The sequence below is a fragment of the Syngnathoides biaculeatus genome, chromosome 18, assembly GCF_019802595.1.
Source record: "Syngnathoides biaculeatus isolate LvHL_M chromosome 18, ASM1980259v1, whole genome shotgun sequence".
In the NCBI taxonomy this organism is placed as follows: Eukaryota; Metazoa; Chordata; class Actinopteri; order Syngnathiformes; family Syngnathidae; genus Syngnathoides; species Syngnathoides biaculeatus.
In genome coordinates, this window is record NC_084657.1 from 2,940,866 (window position 1) to 2,957,905 (window position 17,040).

The window sequence follows — 17,040 nt, forward strand, 5'->3', positions numbered from 1 at the left end:
TAAAGATCAGTTTCAGACGGAAAAAAAGAGGTTTGCGCCACTTACAGCTTTACTTAGTAAACCTACCATACTGCTGTTATGGTCTGATTTTTCAACATCTGACGTTATTACTCAACAAGTAACTCCTTAAAGATGATGGGTTTACTCCAGATTGCTCTTGTTTTGCCCATGAATGTGGACAGGAGGTCGTAATAGTGCTTTGTCCAAGGGTGGACCTCTTCTCGAACCCATGGCATTCTTCCCTTGAACGGGGGGCTGTGGTGTGGTAGTTTTTCAAAATCATCCAAACATCCAGGTATATATAAATAATCGACAATTGCTTGATTGTTTGGTGTTGACGTGATTAATGTAATTATGTGGCCCTCTGAGTAAAACGTTTGGATCCCACTGATGGGTGGAAAATACTATAATGCAGCATATATACAATATAATATATATATATATATATTATATAAACTCGCGCCAAAATTATCCAGCTCCGAATGGATAATTTTGGCGCGAGTTTCGTAAATCTGAAAAAAATTCCTCTGTCTCGTTTTGAAAACAAACTCTTCATATACACACACAATATTCATGTTTAAATTGAGCTAATGTAATGTTAATGCTAATGTAGAAATTGAAAAAGTTTGAGTATTTGTGAAATAAATCATTACAAGAAGACATGAAATGGAAATACAGATGGAATCCAAAAAGAAGATGTGAAAAATGTCTTTAACATGCTTTATAGTTTGGGTCCCAAGTCCCTATTTCTTTATGCAAATTTGACCACAGGCTTCTTCTTTTCCTTTCGGCTTGTCCTGTTAGGGGTCGCCACAGCGTGTCAACTTTTTCCATTTTAGCCTATCTTCTGCATCTTCCTCTCTAACCCCAAATGGCCTCATGTCTTCCCTCACCACATCCATAAACCTTCTCTTTGGTCTTCCTCTCGCTCTTTTGCCTGGGAGCTCCATCCTCAGCATCCTTCCACCAATATACTCACTCTCTCGCCTATGAACATGTCCAAACCATCGAAGTCTGCTCTCTCGAACCTTTTCTCCGAAACATCCAACTTTGGCTGTCCCCCTAATGACCTCATTTCTAATCCTATCCAACTTGGTCACTCCGAGCGAGAACCTCAACATCTTCATTTCTGCCACCTCCAGTTCTGCTTCCTGTTGTTTCTTCAGTACGACCGTCTCTAATCCGTACGTCATGGCCACTGTTTTATAAACTTTGCCCTTCATCCTAGCGGAGACACTTCTGTCACATAGAACACCGTGCAGTGACAAAAGTAACTTGGTGCTTGAGAACATTTTGAAAACTTTAACAGATAACCCTTTATTGTTGCCATAGTTGATCTCTTGCCTTGCGGCAGCCTGCAGTGAGCCTAAGCTATGGATGGGTGATGACATATTCATGGCTTCACTACTAACACACTACAAATGTATTCTATTTTTCCACTTTACTGCATGATATCTGGACCTGAGTTAAGTTGGCAGCACGGGGGCCTTGTTGGCTCTCATGGGAAGTCCAGTACTGTATTCCATTTGTTCACTGACACGCCAAAGTAGGAGGTGATGTCACTGCATGAGGACCAACCGCCCTTTACACCTGAAGAGAGGGAGGGGCCAGGCTGGCTTTGACGAGGAGGAAAAACAAGGAAGTGCTCACAAGCGCTTCAGTCAGTGCGTGCGATCGCTTGTACATTTTGCGCCCGGGCGAAAAGAGGAGCTGATCCTTCCTGTTGGTTTGTCAGCGCAGGTATGGATGTTCCCGATTCACCGCATGGGAATATGGGACTGCTGAGGACATTTGATTCCTCCGAGTTCTGCAGCTGGGAGAAAATCGGCTCAGGTGGATTTGGACAAGTCTACAAAGTCCGGCATGTTCAGTGGAAAACATGGCTGGCGATCAAGTGTCCTCCTTGCCTTCATGTGGATGACAAGTAAGTCCCAGAAGAGCTCTATAACATTGCTGCGTATGTATATCATTGTTCATTTGTTCGTATAGAGCACAAGTCACAACGTTAAAACTTCTCATCAGGGATATTATTTGTTGAAAATGCTATAGCTATTTTTTTTTTACATGTGCACATTCTGACTTTAGAGAGCATGTGGCTCACGTGATGTAGCGATGCGTTTGCATTTTAATATATTCGTCTGTGTCGCAAGTACCACTCACATGTTTTTTTTTTTTGTTTGGTTTTTTTTTTTTTTTTTTTTTTACCATGGGTTGAAACTTCTCCACCCTGATTCCATCTGTTTGACCAAACCATCAAATAAATGCAAATTTTTGCTTCCAATTAACACTGATCTCATCAGCCACCAATCAAGGGAGGGGTTGTTTTGAAGTGAATCAACATGGCAAAGATGCACCCACCTGTGCGGCCCCTTCCCAAATTTGCTCAACGATGAGGGCAACCCTAATAGTTGGTGTATAATATACAAAGCCACTTTGAGGTCTGCGGGTAGTTTATGCAATAAAGTGAAACATTAGAATTGAGCAGGAACAACACCAAAATGTCACCCACATAAAAACACTGAGTTCAGTTTGTTTTGGTCTTTTGGAGTTACAGTATGTATTATATAAATATTTCTTTTATTTGTACAATACATACTGATCCAAGGTATGACGCATAGAGTAAGATCTTAGTTGAATCTGTCATCTTCTCACCCAAACAGATAACTAAAGTGCGGTGAGTAGTGTCTATTTCAGTACATAGAATGACACTCATCCCCCAAACGTGTGGCGCAACTCAATGTTTGCACAGAACCCGATGCCGAGATGTTATCATCCCGAAGCGTCTCCAAAGTACATATTCGAGTCACTTTACCTGCAAATTCACTAACCTGCAAGGATTCAAAGGCACTTTTGTGTTCCTGAGATGCTGCCTATGAATAGACAATAATAGAAGCTGTAAAACCAGTCTTACCGGGCCTTGCTCTTAAAGTGTGGGGACATTGTTTTGTCCTTAAGGGCTGCTAAGCTGCAATTTGGATAAAGTGAAAGATTAGATAACAAATCAATGCCCACCCAATGCCCATATTTTTAATGTGATATGGGAAGGCACAAAAGACTTAAATTACATGGATGAAAACAGTATCTGGTGTGAATTCTTTTTTTAATTTCATTTTTTCTTCCAATTAAATTGTGCTTCATTCTTTTTCAACAACCTCCTAACAAAACATTTTCGAGCTTTATAGCACGCGCAGTTGCTTGTGACTTTCCTCGAGTCTGTATTTGGTGCAGATGGCACTGTTTTTCTTTCCTTTGTTTCACTTATGAATATAGAGCAGTGATTAATTGCAAAATGAATGGATATTTAAATCAACTAATTTGCTTAATCATCATAGTGGATGCCTTCAATTTTGCTGTTGGCGCACAGGATGTGTTTTGGAAGTGTATTTGCTGATGGGGGGAAAAAAAATACAAGTCCTCCTCAGTGTACGACTTAACTCGAATTTCGACTTAAGTCGGATTTCACCGTTAAAGTCCAAATGTATGATGACCGTTATGATTGGCTTCAGCATTCCCGTGACACTCGTGAGGATCAGCGGCTCAGAAATGGATGGGTGTTGGCACATCATCAAAAAAAAACAAAAATACACGAAAGTAAAAAATACAAGATGCTTCAGTTACTATTAGGGAAGCGAGGCTGGGATGGAGAAGAATGAAGGGAGGCTGCATGTGCTCAGTTCTTGCTAACTAAGCAAGTGCAGGTGGCCGTTGCAAGCGATAAATTCCTCCTCGGCGTCCTCCATTCTGCTCTTTCCCTTAATGAACATGAGGCTGATATTGAGCCTACGTTGATTCGGATCCTCGATCCATAACGCAAATACCGTATTTTCCGAACTATAAGGCACATTTAAGAGCCTTTAATTTTCTCAAAAGCCGACAGTGCACCTTATAGTCCAGTGCGCCTTATATATGGATCAATATTGGGACACAACAGGTGTCGCAACTGCGGTAAGCAGCTGCCGACTCCATTTTCCCCTGTAGAAGAAATAGCCCGCAGTGCATGCTGGGATATAGAACTACGTGAAGCGTGCCATTTCATTTCCATTTGTGTGTTTGTGTAAAGACCCCAAAATGACTCCTCTCCTACTACTACTACAATACTATGTCACTGGCTTTACCTCCAGGAAAATAATAAAACACCTGTTTATGCAATTTGGCAGTGAACGGAGTTGTCAGAACACTGGTTTGTAATCTATTAATAAATTTTGACTGACCTATCTGTTTTGTTGACATTCCCTTTAGCGCAGCTCCATTTAATGGATGCATATCGTAACCCCGGCCTCTACTGTAGCGTCTATTCCATGCGGCTTATCAGGTAGGGCGCCTTGTATATGAAAAAAATGTTTCAAAATAGGCCATTCAGGTGCGCCTTATAATCCAGTGCGCCTTTTAGTGCGGAAAATACGGTAATCGTTCCATCTCAGCAACGATTTTGTTTTTTTTCTTCACAAAAAAATGTTGCTTCGTGATCACTGTATCCCTTATAGGAACGAAACCATTCACGTGCGCTAAAATACGGGCTTTGTCCTTGATAATAATCACCACGGTCATCCAACTGAAGCCCAAGTCTTTATGTACGTCGGTGTTAATCCTTTCTCTGTTTTTTATTTATTCATTATATTATTTACTTTTGTTTATGATGTTGAGTTTTGGTTCCATGGTAAAAAAAAAAAAACAAAAACAAAACAAAACCCTGCTTTCTTCTTTTGAGCCATAATGTGTAAAATTCTGGGCGAAAAGGACAAACTCCCAGCGCACAAACATAGATCAGCCAAATGCATGAGCTAAGCAGGAACACTACGGTGCTGGGGCCATAACGGCGGACAAGACTCGGGTGTCGTTTAAGTCGAAATGTCTTGTGTCGAGACCGTCTTAAACCGAGAACGCCCTGGAGTAAATTGGAATACTTGTTGAATTTCTTTGCAAAATGGATGTGCCCTGACTTCACCGAAAGTCTGACATTACACAACAATGGCATTGCCCATCATTGATGCGACACGTCAATTTAAAGATTGCATAATCTGTATTTATAAATTATACTATTCTCACTGGAGGTATAAGAATGAATTGATTAATTGCCAATTGATCATTAAATGTATCGAGAATTATTTTGATGAGATATTGATCACTTTGTGCCATTGTTTAAGGTAAAATTGTCCAGGTACTCTGGTATATGACATATTTCTGTATTCCTCCATGAAAGCAGACTGGGCCAATGACTGCTAGTCGGGTACATGACAGTCATGGTAACAGGGTGCAGGTGGGTTTTTATACTTAGCTACATGGCGGTGCTCCTGAGGGCCGGGTGACTACTTGGCATGGGGGCTCCCCTCTCATGGCCTGTGGTTGCTCCCTGGCTTTCCACCCTCATCGTTCTCTTGTTGGGTTCCTGTCCACTTCACCAACGAATAAGGGACACTCTCCTGTTCTCAGGCTGGGCTGGGACTGGTCGCATCAGGATCCCTGTAAGTTGTAGGGAGCTTCCTGTTCTCCTTGGGGTGGAGGGTTGGTGGCTGAGGTGGTGGCATTGGGTCCCTGCGACAACCACCCAGTGACCAGTTGTCCGGGTGCCTCGGAGGGGCTGGCGGACCACCCTGGGTCCTTTGACGTGGAACGTGTCCTGTCCACAGAGTTGCTCTCGGGTGGAACGCTGATCCCAATTCTGGCCTCGATTGGGTGAGGTCTTTCAACTCCATGTTGTGGACACAGCAATTATATTTTTGCATTCGTAATCGTGTGAATTCACTTTACGATCCTTGTCTTGCGTAGTTCTTCTCCTGTCCTTCTCCTGTTGTATCTTGTCCTGTTCCTCCTACCTAGGGTGTAGTGATACACTCTCAAGTAACATCCATTTTTCTTACTTTGTTGTAGATCTGGAATGATTGAGTTTTCTGATTCTGTTTACACTAGCACATTCTTTCTCTCTCTCTCGCTCTCTCTGTCTCTCTCTCTCTCTCTCCTTACCCCATAGAAATTCTGTTCTGTTCGTCTGATCAACTTTGATCTTCAAAAATATTAAATACGAAGAAATCTAAGGGGAAGTTCAAAAACTCCACATTGAGATAGTAAAACTGTTCTGGCATAAAGGCAATGCAGATTCTCCATTCTGCTTGATGTAACAGATGAACAGGACACGTCACAAAAAAATTAAATAATAAAAAGCACACAGTGTCCTTCATGGAACGTTGTGTAAAATCATAACATTAGCTAGCTTTCTTGAAGTTATATTGCATGAACAAGTGACCTTGCAAATTGCATGACATGCTTATTCATTCATTTGCTATGTTTTTGTGTTTTTTTTGTATTTACTTTCAACTTGATAGCTTTGTGGTTAGACATTATCCCTGGGTTATTTCTGATTTACCAGCAGTATAAATTTTGGCATGTGTCGACGTTTTCCTTTATTTCGTCACTGCTTTTTGGCGAAATGTCCCGAGTTACCAGTGGCCAGACGAATTTATGGGATGACCAGGAAATTAGAATCGTAGCCAGCATCTGCTTGATCGTTCAAATATGGATTATAGTTGTAAAGTTTTCTAATTTTCTGCTCGTACAGACTTTAGTTTACTCCTGACAGTGAACAGAATAAGTTGTAGAAAAAGTAAAAATGTCCCCGTGATTAATGACATTGTTGTTTAAAGACAAATTAGAGTCCAAAAAAAGCACCTGAGGCGACAATGGAGTCCTGTAATTTTCTTGGTATGTAGTCTGCGTAAAAGGTTGATGCACCATCAATAGTTTTGTATTACACCTGCTCATCAGAATTTGTGTTCACCAAGCCCTACAAAAAAAGCATGTCATGCTCACTGTGCTATTTCATTAGGAAATTTGGTGCAAAGAACTCCCCTGAATCTTACAGCAGGGAAAGGACAGGTTGACAAAGTTGACACACACCTAGGAAATTGGTATTTAAAAAAACAAAACAAAACAAAACAAAACAAAACAATGACTTTATTTATGTACAAAAGTCACTACTCTTTCTCCCACCCTGGTCTTATTGAATGAATCTGATATTCCCACGTTCTTATAAAGCATCCTACTAAATAAAACAGTTGCATTTCACTCATGGTAAAATTCCTTTTCAGTTAACCCACTTTGGCCTTTCCCACGCATTCCTAAAATGTAAGAATTCATTTTATCTCAGCCCCATTAAAAGGTTGTGTTTTTAAAACCGATTTTGATTGCGATACGTACTCTGTGGGCATGAATGACCCGCACAGTTGTGTTCCAGCGACGTCAACAGGGCCAGCAGGCTGATAACAGCAGCTGAGCAAAGGTTGAGCTATGCAGAACAAGGGCACTCGCTCACCTGCTGCATTCCAGGCTCATCTGGAATGTCCTTAAGGCCTTACGAGAGCCACTGGACAGTGAAGAGCACAATCCACGTTCATCCATTGGTCAAGTCTTAAAAACATTCTAAAAGTTTAGTAGGTCATGACTCCAAGGTTAATGACAGTAAACATTTCCCTTAACTGGAAGCTATGAGCCCAGTCAGCGTGACATGCAGGCTTCTGGAATGTATTTCGGGTTCTGAAGTTGTTTTAATTACTGGTTACAGGTCAGTAGGCAAAGCATGAACCTCCAAATGATTTGGTCAATGTTTTCTGAAAAAGTCACAAAAATATGTGATGAAAAGAGAGACACATTGCTGATTTAGTTACACAGTATGTTGATCTTGGAAGAGAAAGGATAACCTCCAAGGTTGGGGAGGAAAAAAATGCCCAAAAGTTAATTCATTTTAGCAGTATTATGTAATAACGTGGGTTGCGTTGCATTTGTATTTATTTTTGCCCAAACAAGTACTGTTGAGATAGCAACCTGAAGTGCATTTGGCATTAAGTCATAAATGCGGTATTTCTATGACATGTTTACTAATAAAAAGTATTTTTCCTGATTCCATTTGTACGCTGAGGATGACTTGGCAATGGTAGAAACTATTGTATCAAGGTAAGGAGGAAGTACGTCAGTGTGTAATCAATCAGTTACATGCGGAAGATGTTTGATTGTATAATGCTTCGGCTTTGGATACATTTTAATTCTTCCCATTACTTTTCAGTGAAGTTTGTACTTATGGCTTTTTGACGTCAAGAAATCATGAATGAAACATTTTTGTTGTTGTTATTGCAATTTGTAGTCACTTTAAGCCAATGAAACTTGTTTATAATGTGATTGTTTCACTTGTATTTGCTCAGGGAACGATCAGAGCTGCTCGAGGAGGCCAAGAAAATGGAAGCAGCCAAGTTCCGATACATCCTGCCCGTGTACGGTATCTGCGAGGACCCTCAGGGTCTGGTTATGGAGTACATGGAAACAGGTTCCCTGGAATCCCTACTGGCTACAGAGCCGCTGCCCTGGGAGCTCCGCTTCCGTATCATCCACGAGACTGCTGTGGGGATGAACTTCTTGCACTGCATGAACCCCCCCCTGCTCCACCTGGACCTGAAACCTGCCAACATTTTGCTGGACGCCCACTACCATGTCAAGGTATGCAGTCTGTTGCCACCAAACAAACAATAATAATGATCAAAAGCCTCTAACAATAACATTTAAGATGTAACATTTTTAACAACACCAATATACATTTTCACTTTCCAAAAGGAAATGCATTTTTTGCAGACTGCAAAATATGTACACCATTTTTGACAGAGATTAGAGGAACAGGAACCATAGGAGGACGCATAAATAAATCAATGAACCATCTCTGGTATAAACAAAGCAATGATTAAAGAAAGTTATTTTTGTCAACAGAGGTAACTATGTGATTTGACCCTGCCTTAAAGTTCACGGAAAAAGCCACAGTTGTATTGTTCATCAATTTGCATTCCAGCGGTGTACTGCTTTGTCCTTCCTGTTGCTCTACTGCATTTGAAAATGTCGGAGCAAAGACGAAGCAAGACTCTTTTTACTCTGGGTAGCTCAACTGAAACGAGTGGGTGGCACCGATCAATTTCACTGTAATAGCTGCATGTAAACACCTCTTCCAGGCTTGTCCCTACAGGATTGCGTTAGTCCTGTTTAAAGCTACCTGTGACTATGTCTATGAATGTGTTTGTGATTGTGCGTGGGTGTGCTCGCTCCTCTATGAAGAGCCTCTCTCCCTCTGCTGCATGCTGGAACATGGCCTCGAACTTCGCTGCCACTTTCGTGAGACAAACTAGGCAGAGGGACCCGACGAGATACACGGTCAAGGTCTTCTGTTTGAAGTTCCTTTTCTCATCTCTCTATCTCAGTTATCAGATTTTGGCCTGGCTCGCTGGAACGGTCTGTCACGGGCAGATGACATCAGTAGAGACGGCTTCTGCGGCACCATTGCCTACCTGCCGCCTGAAAGCATCATTGAGAAAGACAGAGTGTCCGACACCAAACACGACGTATACAGGTAGGAATGTTTTAAATATATATATATATATATATATATATATATATACACAGAATTCTCTTCAAAACTATGTCATGAGTCTTATGTGATGTTAAAAACCTATGCTTCTTTGTTCCAGTTTTTCCATTGTCATCTGGGGCATCCTCACTCAGAAGAAACCCTATCAAGGTAAGACCAATGTACTATATGAATAATATAGAATCCATCCACCCATTTTTCTGAGCCGCTTATCCTCAAAAGAGTTGCGGGGAGTGCTGGAGCCCATCCCAGCTATCTTCGGGCAGGAGGCGGGGTACACCCTGAACTGGTTGCCAGCCAATCGCTGGGCACATAGAAACAAACGACCAGTCGCACTCACAATCCCACCTAAGGGCAATTTAGAGTCCCAAATTAATTTTTGTTTTTTTTGGATGTGGGACATCGTTGTGTTAAAATTCACAGACAAAATACAAACACTTAAGTTGGAGACCAACAGCCGTTCCAATACAATATGGTTATGGGATAATAGCGTTAAATTAAATTGGTAGGGGCGTGGCCAGGCAACTGCCCCTGACATAAATAGTGTATTTGTTAAAAATGCTCGAACTCACCCAATGAGGTGGTTTTTTTTTTGTTTGTTTGTTTTTTGTGAGATTAATTATTTTCAGTTCCTTTATAACCCACAATCTCACTCACTCATTCCATTTGGATATTGTATATATCCTAACCCTAGTATATCTGACCATTTAAGACATTTGCCTTAATAATGTCTAGTTCGGGCTTAGCATCACGAGGGTTGTGTGTACATGTTAACTGAGTAAATTCCAGGGCAAATGTGACATGTAAGATGTATTTTGTTTTCTCAGCCATGTCAGGTAGCAATGCACTTAAAGTGGCTCTCCAAGAAAACAGTTGTTTACATGGAGGCTCATTAAAAAGTACCAACTGGCCGACATGGCCTACAAAATCAATTGAAGACTAAGCCAGGAACTTTGACACCATTCCTTTATTTGCTTCCTGGAAACAATACACACTTTTTTTGGACCACCTGTGAGTCCATTTGAATTTTGTGCAATTAAATTATTTATGTTTTGGGATAAAGCAGCAGGGTCGCCCAGTGATTCACACGACTGTCTCACAATCTGCGGTTTGAGGTTCAAATGTTTGCTATGTGGAGTTTGTTCTCCCAATGTTTGCATAGATTCTCTGAAAAGAATGTGAGCACGAATGGTTGTTTGCCCTGCGACACCTCTCGACCACAGTCCATTGGGATAGGCCCTATGTCACCTGCGACCCCAACGACGATAAGCGCTGTAGAAAATAAATGCTTGGCTGTAACCATAACTTTTGACCAAGAAAAATGGCAAATGTTGAAGTTGTGTCTTGTGTCTACTGTCTTAGGAGAGAATAACATCTTGCAGATCATGGTGAAGGTGGTGAAAGGGGTGCGACCAGATCTTGGTTCAGTGCCGCGTAACCGTCCTACCGCCTGTACTGGCTTCATGAATCTAATGCAACGCTCGTGGGCAACTAGTCCTGAGGCCAGACCCAGCTTCCAGGGTAGGTTGCTGCTCCCATAAGTCAATTCCTCAGTTTTGAGATGTACCGCAACACGTTCTTGTTATTTTGAGTGACTAGTGCTGCACCAGTGCTTGTAAAACTTCAGATGAATGTTTAGTTTAAAAAATTCCTAATAAAACTCCATTAGGTTGTAAAGTACAATGGAACTGAATCCTTAAAACAATACAACACAAAAGAAAATGTGGCTCAAAAGGACCTAAAAGATGGGGCAAGGCTAGACTCAGCTGCTACTTTGCTTTGCTTTACTTTGGCAGTGTAGTGGTACATGCTTCTGCCTTTTGCAAAGACTGTGTCGGTATGATCATCAGCCAGTGTGGAAATATCCACCCACTACCAGTCGCAACCCAAGATGGAAAAAAAAAATGGTGGCTCATCTCCTTAAGGGCATCCAGTGTAAAAACTGTAGCAAACGTTTACGTACCTTTGTCTATCCCCTGTCTGTTAAAACTCTTGCATGACAGCAGAATTGCGAGATTCGTCTAACGGAAAACGTGCCATGCCTTCGCTATATTTTACTATTCTTTGCGAACTCCAGAAAAAATCATGACAGAGTTATATTCCAAACATTAAGAGCACAATTCAGACTTTTTATCCAAGTATAGCATGTGTAATCCTATCACTATTATTCCTAAAAGTTGATTCATGGTTCTTTCAGATATTACATCTGAAGCAGAAGATCTGTGTTGTAAACCTCAAGAGGAGCCCAAGACTCCGACCTTGCCAGCATCAGAGTCGAAGCCAACTTCCTGCGACGAGCTGTCTCTTCATCAGGTAATGGTGAGTAACTTGTTTAAAGCAGTGATGAAAATCCTCCGGATTTTCCCAGCATTCCGGATATTCAAATTTTCATGAAAATTGAGGAAAAATTGCCTAAAATTAATCCGGATATTAGTTGACAACATTGAACGAACATGCGTTTGAGTTCGTTGTTTACCTTTCACGAGCGTAGCCATGTTGAAGGCCCTAACACTAGTAAGAGTAACGCCCCTCCGCTCGCATTCTCTCAAGACGTCGCTCATTTTGTGTAGTTTTCACATTATTTATGTGTTTATTTCATAAACGTTGTTAACTAAACAAGCCTGCTCCAAAACAACCGGTATTCACCCGGAAAGAGGAAATGCAAGTTAACCGTACTGAGCATGTACGGAAGTTAGGCTGAAAGCGCATGTTCAGAGCTGCTTCACATGCTGCGAGCGCATTTACGTCGAAAGTCATCAACAACATGAGCCATGTCAAAGGAAAATCAGTACCACCAGGGGTACTCATTGCGTCGATCGGGAGGCAGTGTGACAGCGTGACCCCCCCCCCCCCCCAAAGAAAAAAAAAAAATTACGGTAGACTATCATTCACCTCGTCGCTTGGTTCAGGTGTGGCCAATACGTCGAGCGCATGCACATAAAGGCGCCTTCTAGCAGGCCGCCCTCCTATTTAGGGCAATCGCGGCGATTTTATGTAGGCATATTTTAATGACAAATGGGATTTTGTGCTTTCCAGTGATAGGGGGACAGGGCAAAAAAATCTGGGCTTGGCCCTTGGGGAACTTTTTTTTTTGTATTGGTCAGGACTTGGAAATGGTACTTTCAATTTTTGTCTGAATTTTGTTGACAGATATTGCCAGAATGCACCACTGCCATCCATTTTTTCAAATATAATAAAAATAAATTCATTCAAAACGATCCATAACCAAGGTTGTATGTTCTCCTCGTGCCTGCGTGGGTTTTCTCCAGGCACTCCGGTTTCCGCCCACATCCCAAAAAAAAAATGCATTAATTGGAGACTCTAAATCGCCCCGAGGTGTGACTGTGGGTGCGGCTGTTGCTTGTCTCTATGTGCCCTGCGATTGGCTGGCAACCAGCTGGGATTGGTTCCAGCACTGGCGCGACCCTTGTGAGGATAAGCGGCTCAAAAAATGGATAGACGGAAGATTCATAAATATCATGGAACAAGTAGCTATACTTGTTTTGTATATCAAATCCATGATGTGGATCCTGGGACACCAGCTGTTTGTTTTTACCAATATGTTTTATATTTCTCTGTAAAAATGTATAAATACCTGGCATTTGTCACAGAGTTAGGTTTTGGTTTTTGGAAAGTGGTTTTTGAGTTTCCTATATCACTGTTTTGGATTAGCATGAATTGATCTCCGAGGTCTCTGGACTTTGGACACATTGGTGTGTTCAACCTGTTTTGTGTGATTCCAACCCTCTCGCTTCCCCCGGAGACCAGTTTAAATCCCCAATTATTGAAGAGGACTTCTTCCAACTAACCTCACCTTTTCAGCAGTTTATAAGCAAATGTGCTCCAGACACTGTTATGACATTTTCTGAGTAAATGTTTGATTCGAACAACAGTGACATTGCCAAAGAGGAATGTTGACTGATGGGATTGCTCAGCCTGTCTGCTGTGTGTCACATCCGCAGTGTTGATTTTGTGACCAGATTAATCTGGTGTCTAGGCACCAGACTTGGCAGTTATTCCAGAATATTTGTCTGTCTGTTCAGGTTATAGATTTTGGAATTCAGGGAGTTATTTTGGAATGGTTCGTTTCTAATTGAGGGATGAATATTAAAATAAACATGCATTTTCTTCATGATATAAAGCCGTTCCCTTTTTGTCATAGTACCCTTACCATCAAATACCCACAAGATCAAGAATTGTAACACAATTGACAAGAGAAACTCTGTGTAGAGGTGGTTAGCGTAACTGTTACGCAACACTGCCATGCACAACTTTAGAAATAAGTAACAAAAGATTTAGAAGTAATACCTCGTATATCGGGGAGTTACGTTTCAGACCATGCAGGCAATAGATTATTTTCTAGTGTTTAATTACTGTATTTTGTTACCGCAATTAGTAGAGCACTGGTGGCTAAACCACCACTTTATGCATAAAAAAATTATTTCAACTAGGTGTTCAAGGCTACAGTCAATTAGCTACTGATATTTACTTTAGTGGAGATGTGGAGTTGAGTAACTGTATTGTACTGGAGTGCACTCGGCAATAATCAAAAAATAGTTGTTCAGTCCCCTGAACCTGCAATAAGTGAACCACAATATTGGAAAGGGACAACCGGGTTGTACTACCTTGCACTTGACAGGCGGGCTCCAACTCCCAAAAAAATAAATAAATAAATAAATAAATAAAAATTTAAAAATTACATTTAGAAATTCTGTTTTCCACCGTATTTCCCAGTTAAAGACTTTGTCGACATTTTGATCGAGCTGGAAGTGGCATTGGAGAGTCAAAGAAGAGCTTGCCCACAAATCCCAATCTGGTTTATTCTCTTCACAGGTTAAAAACAGTAAGACGGTACGTCCAATCTCAGCCATGCTCCCTGATAAAGACTACAGTCTATCCGAGCTGTTGACCCAGGTGGATTCTGGGATCTCGAGGAGTTTTGATCGACTGAAAGATGATAGCTGCCACAGCAAAGATAACACTTGCAAGAGGCTGTCTGGCATGTCCTCTGCAGATTCAGCCTTCTCTTCACAAGACTCAATAACACTCTCTTTTGAGAAGGAAAGCACCATTGGTAAGAGTTATCCTTAAGTCCAAAGCTTCAACACGAAGGAATAGCAGTTAATGACTAGGCATTTAAATGATTGCTTCTTTCTGTTACACAGATTCCGCTGAGGTCCACAAAAGGAAATTATGCGACGCGATCCGAACAAAGGACATTACTAAGCTGATGAAGATCCTTCAGCCGCAGGATGTTGACCTTGTCCTGGACGGAGGAGGCAGCCTCCTCCATCACGCCATCACCTTGGCCAATGAGGAAGCTGTTAAGTTCCTCCTGCTGAACAATGCCAATCCCAACCTCGCTAATGGCCGTGGGTCCACCCCCCTCCACCTGGCCACTGAGAAGCACTTGAAGCCCCTGGCGGAACTTCTGCTCAGCCGGCGGAGCACCAACGTGAATGCCCAGGATGAGGACCAGTACACTGCCTTGCACTGGGCGGCCCAGAACGGCGACGAGGCCATGACGCGCCTGCTGCTCGACCGGGGGGCAGCCATCAACGAGACGGATGGTCAGGGGCGTACACCCGCTCACGTCGCCTGCCAGCACGGCCAGGAAAATGTCGTCCGTGTGCTGCTGAGCCGCGGCGCCGATGTCCAAATCAACGGTAAGGACAAGTGGACGGCGCTGCACTTTGCCTCTTGGCAGGGTCATTTGGGAATCGTGAAACTGCTGGTAAAGCAGGCGGGCGGCGACGTCGACGGCCAGACGACGGACGGCCGCACACCGCTGCATTTAGCTTCCCAGAGGGGGCAGTACCGGGTGGCCCGAATCCTCATCGAGCTCAAGGCAGACGTTCACATGAAAACCTCAGAGTTAAACACGCCCCTGCATGTAGCAGCAGAAACCGGTCACACCAGCACGTCCCGGCTCCTGATCAAACACCAAGCGGATATCGACGCCGAGAACAGTCAAGGATTTACTCCTCTCCACTTGGCCGCCCAGAGGGGCCACCTGGCCACAGTCAAAATGTTATTAGAAGAGGGGGCTAATCCTCAAAAACTGACCCGGGCCCAACACAGCCCATACCGCTTGGCAGCAGACAGCGGCCACTGTGCAGTTCTGAAAGAACTGCTAATTCACTCTCCAGAAGGGGGCGCTCTGTCAAATGAGTTCAACACGTTGCACCTGCCAGACGAGAGGGGATATTTGCCAGAGGACCCCCAGGACTTAATTAGTGAAAGCTTGGCGCCGCCTGAGCCCGAGCGGCTACCACGGGCAAAGTCACTCCAGAGGAGGGTCGTCATTCTCAAACTGACAGAGCGCAAAGACAGTCCGCAGGCGACTGCCTCACAGTGTGCACCAGCTTTGTGCTAACTGGAGCAAAAACACTGCTGAAACGGTTAAAAAAAAAAAAGACAAATGATTTCAATGAACTGGTGGTGCCCATCTGGTGCTGAACACTTCAATGCGGTAGAATATGCTAAACGCCCGCTGTTGGCATTTTATCATGCGTAGAAAAGCTTCCATGTAAATATGTTTATTTATGACCACATTTAGAATTTTTGTAACTTTTGTAACCCTCTTATTTGTATTTTTTTTTCCCTGTTGCAGCACATTTGGTGAGATGTAAATCTGATATGGAAGCACAGATTTGTGGACCTTTAAAACAGTAGGTACGTTTGTCGTGCATAGTGGAAGACAAATCTTTTGTTGTGATTGTGTTCGAGGCATTATGGATTTGTTTTTTTTTTTAAGGTCTGACAATGTTGCATATCAGTGCTACATCGGGGAACCCATTAAAAAGATGTTTATCTTTTAATTTAGCTTCTGGACTTTTTTCCTGTTCCATATGATCACTTTACTTTACATGTATGTTTTTTTTTAGATACAAATATTTACTGTACTTTTGACTTTACTACTGTGACACACACAGACTTCGACCACACAGCCGCTGTCGAATTGGAATTATTTCAAACAGAAGTCCATGTACATATAAATTGGTGAAATTCAACCACAAATTGACTTAACATGAAATTATTACTTTTACCAGACACAGAGGGCCAACTGTTTGTGTTGAGTGTTTTTCTCAATGAGCCCTCTAAATCATAAACGCATTTTTTTTTTTTAAAGGAGGGAAAAGTGGAAGTTTGCTACTGCGCTGTAGCCACCAGAAAAGATTCTCTTTGTTTATTGTATTTCTTCTACGACAGGGATGTTTAACTTCTTCACTTTTGGTTGTGGGCCACATCAGTTGTTTACCACAGAGGGGCCATTACGACTGAAAAACAATATACTGTATTTGCGTATAATATAATAGCATAATGTGAAGTGGGAGTTCGCAGTTTACTTGTGGATTTTCCAAAATAGCTATCACGTCAGCGCGAGGTTGCGGAGGTAAGCTGGTGACCGAAGCGTACCGGAGTGAGCACGGCAAATGAGCAATACTTCTTTCTCATGCCTTCTGTCTCGAGTAATAGGTTGTTCTTCCTCTGGCGCCTCCATTCGAGCAAAAGTCATGGAAAACAATGGTAAGCAAATATTTTAGCATACAAACTGTAGTCCAGTTCCCGGTGAGATTTGTTCAAAATAAATGCTTGTAAACATTTTTACGTCTTGTGCTGTCCTCCAACTAGGAAGTTATCTG

General features: G+C 42.3%; 1 protein-coding gene across 4 annotated transcripts; it reads left to right on the forward strand.

Annotated features, from left to right (window-relative positions):
- The first annotated feature begins 564 nt into the window (after positions 1-564).
- On the forward strand, positions 565-16,219 carry ripk4 (receptor-interacting serine-threonine kinase 4). Of its 4 annotated transcripts, none has more exons than XM_061804162.1 (9): positions 565-1,660; positions 1,741-1,924; positions 8,190-8,481; positions 9,228-9,376; positions 9,495-9,544; positions 10,757-10,915; positions 11,592-11,707; positions 14,228-14,468; positions 14,560-16,219. In XM_061804162.1, exons 1-9 carry the CDS (start codon positions 1,567-1,569, stop codon positions 15,768-15,770), a joined length of 2,496 nt encoding a protein of 831 aa, XP_061660146.1. In that variant the 5' UTR covers positions 565-1,566; the 3' UTR covers positions 15,771-16,219. The 4 variants fall into 4 exon arrangements, with proteins under 4 accessions (XP_061660146.1, XP_061660145.1, XP_061660148.1 ...); XM_061804161.1 differs by having other exon boundaries at positions 566-1,660; positions 11,592-11,713; XM_061804164.1 differs by having other exon boundaries at positions 567-1,664; positions 11,592-11,713.
- The last annotated feature ends 821 nt before the right edge of the window (positions 16,220-17,040 follow it).